The sequence below is a fragment of the Coffea arabica genome, chromosome 1e (genome assembly GCF_036785885.1).
Source record: "Coffea arabica cultivar ET-39 chromosome 1e, Coffea Arabica ET-39 HiFi, whole genome shotgun sequence".
Lineage (NCBI taxonomy): Eukaryota > Viridiplantae > Streptophyta > Magnoliopsida > Gentianales > Rubiaceae > Coffea > Coffea arabica.
In genome coordinates, this window is record NC_092311.1 from 46,542,791 (window position 1) to 46,545,616 (window position 2,826).

At 38.7% G+C, this 2,826-nt stretch overlaps 1 protein-coding gene across 1 annotated transcript; it reads left to right on the forward strand.

Moving 5' to 3' along the window:
• The first annotated feature begins 912 nt into the window (after positions 1-912).
• On the forward strand, positions 913-1,840 carry LOC113707524 (kiwellin-like). The gene has a single exon (XM_027229863.2). It carries the CDS (start codon positions 988-990, stop codon positions 1,633-1,635), a length of 648 nt encoding a protein of 215 aa, XP_027085664.1. The 5' UTR covers positions 913-987; the 3' UTR covers positions 1,636-1,840.
• Positions 1,841-2,826: the final 986 nt, after the last annotated feature.

Here is a 2,826-nt window from a genome sequence, read left to right on the forward strand (position 1 = left end):
TAACACATTGCAAATACAAGGGGTGCGATCTTCTGAACCTACACATTTCCTTAAAGCCTGGCATTAACCTTGATTGGTTGCAAATCCCACCTGACCACCATCTATTTGTTTAGGCTAGTCTTCCACGGAAGAGAACTCTAGAAAAGGTGCAGGCATAGGCATTCCGTCCAATGAATCACAATTCACAAGCATAAGTTGACCGAAGGGAGGCTGACTTCATCTAGAAAGCCTAAAATTTAATTGGCGCAACATATCAGTAACCTTAGTTGAACGGCTAATACTTGGAGGTAAACCCGGACTATCATCTATAGCCCTAGTTTTAGATCATATGGTATACTGGAGGCTATGGTGTCTCAGCAACTCTTGTACTTACGTGCATTCATGACTAGTGATGTGATGAAGCCGAATTCAATCGAGTTATTTACGAACTTGAATATTGTATTTGTTATTTAAAATTCTAAAACATGCTAATGTACTTCACTTAAATTTAATGAGTTAAATTTAGCTTAAATTCAATCAAGTTCAAACTCAAGTTAAAGTAAACTAAAATTAAATTGAGCTTCACTTTGAATTCAAGATCAAATATTCTAACTCAAATCAAATTTAAATAATACACTATTTGAGTTCGATTCAAACTATATCCACGTGTCTTTTGGACATATCAGAAGCTCTACAAGTTGTAGATAGGGCTTTATATTCACGATGACATTACACGGTGTAAGGATTCGTGAATTAGCCGCGGAAACACGACACTCCCTATGCTCACTGTTTAGTCGGTCAACAAAAGCAGCAGCCAGCAGCCCAGCGCCAAAGATAAACTCAGCAGCCGTTCATTCTTCTCATGGCGACCATAACGAATCCACACTATAAATATACGCCAAAACCTCTCATTCCAACGCCACCCCACCAACATTTCAATCTCTTTTAGCTCGTCCTAGCATAAGGAGAATCTACATTGTCCCCTACCCATCCTTCACTTCAGTAACCATGGCAAAATTTGTCATACTTTCCTTCTTGATTTCGCTCAACATCTTATCTTTTCCTTCCCCAGGATCAGCCATCTCCTCATGCAATGGTCCATGCAAAACCTTGAATGATTGCGACGGCCAGTTAATTTGCATTGGAGGAAAATGTAACGACGATCCTGACGTTGGAACCCACATATGCAGCGGAAGCTCGCCTTCCGGGCCATCCCCTCCGGGCAATTGCCGCCCAACTGGCTCTATGACGTGTAAAGGAGTGACTAAACCCACCTATACATGCTCTCCCCCGGTTACTAGCTCCACAGCGGCCATTCTTACCCTAAATAATTTTGAAGAAGGTGGAGACGGCGGGGCTGCATCAGAATGTGACGGCCAATTTCACAAAAATAGTGAAAGGGTTGTTGCACTTTCCACTGGTTGGTATGCAGGAGGGTCGAGGTGTGGGAAAATGATAAGAATCAGAGCCAGCAATGGGAGAACCGTGACTGCAAAGGTTGTGGATGAATGCGACTCCAGAAATGGCTGTGATAAGGAGCACGCTGGCCAGCCACCTTGCGATAACAACATCGTTGATGGATCCAGTGCTGTCTGGAGAGCATTAGGGCTTAACGAGGATGATGGAAGAGTACCAGTTACTTGGTCTATGGCATGATTAATTGATATGATGACATTGAGATCGATATATGCACAACAATTCCATCAATAATAAGATGGCTTCTAGAATAAGAGCTTCCCAAGTCTGTTCTTGGGGGGCCCAAAAACATGAAAAAGAGTCTGTTCTTGGTTTTGTTTTCTAAAGTGTCAATTTTGTCCTTTCAAAAAAAAATAATAATAATAAAGTGTCAGTTATGTGATAAGTGGCATGCTGGTAAATGATGTCTTGGATGGTCTTTCTTTTTTTTTGTTTTTGTTGGGTGCTTTTAATTTTGCAATAGAATCGTGCCAATATCATTGACTCTTTCCTCGGTCTCATCAGTCGTCTTTTTGCCTTTTTCTCTTTTCTCCGCTCCTCCTCGTCACACTGTGTAAGTCCTTTATCACAATGGATTTCCTACTAATTCTAGATAAGTTGAATGTAAAAATAAATTTCTTCAATTTTTCGCAAAGAATCAGGATATATGACATGATATTGTTCAAGTACATCTTCCTGCTATGAAACTCCACGGATAATTTTCGCAGGACTCAGGTGGAGAAAAGAAGGGCAATCAAAGATGAGCATTGAAAAAAGAAAAGAAAAAAAGGAAGCCCGCAAGACCATTAAAGCTAGCTAGCCCTTTAAATTTTGCAACACGAATTTCTTCAAGAGATGTAAAAGCAAAACCCAAAACCAAACAAACTACCATCTACACTTCCAAGTTCAAGACTGTTATCCCAAAACATGTCTATTCTAGCAACAATCACATGCTAAATTTTGACAAAACCGTCCTTTCATTAAATTTTACCATCGATACATGAAGGGCCGTGTCTAGGGGTGAGCAAATTCGGTTCTTACCGAATTCATAACCGATTTCAAATTCAATTCGGTAATTTGAAATCGGGTATTTGGTAATTTGGTACAAATTCGGTACGTACCAAATTCACCGAATTCTAATATGGTATGAAATAGGTAATGAGATTATGAATTAGGTAATAACCGATTTCGCATTCAAATTCGGTAATTGAAATCGGGTACCTCATTCCCGCATTCGAATTACCAAATTGGTATATAAAATTATATAATATATAGATAAATGCTATTAGTATTAGTATATACTACTAATACTTTATTATATTATATAGGTAAATGCTATTAATAATAATTAGTATATGGTATTATCAATTTATCATCATATCATGTACTTAT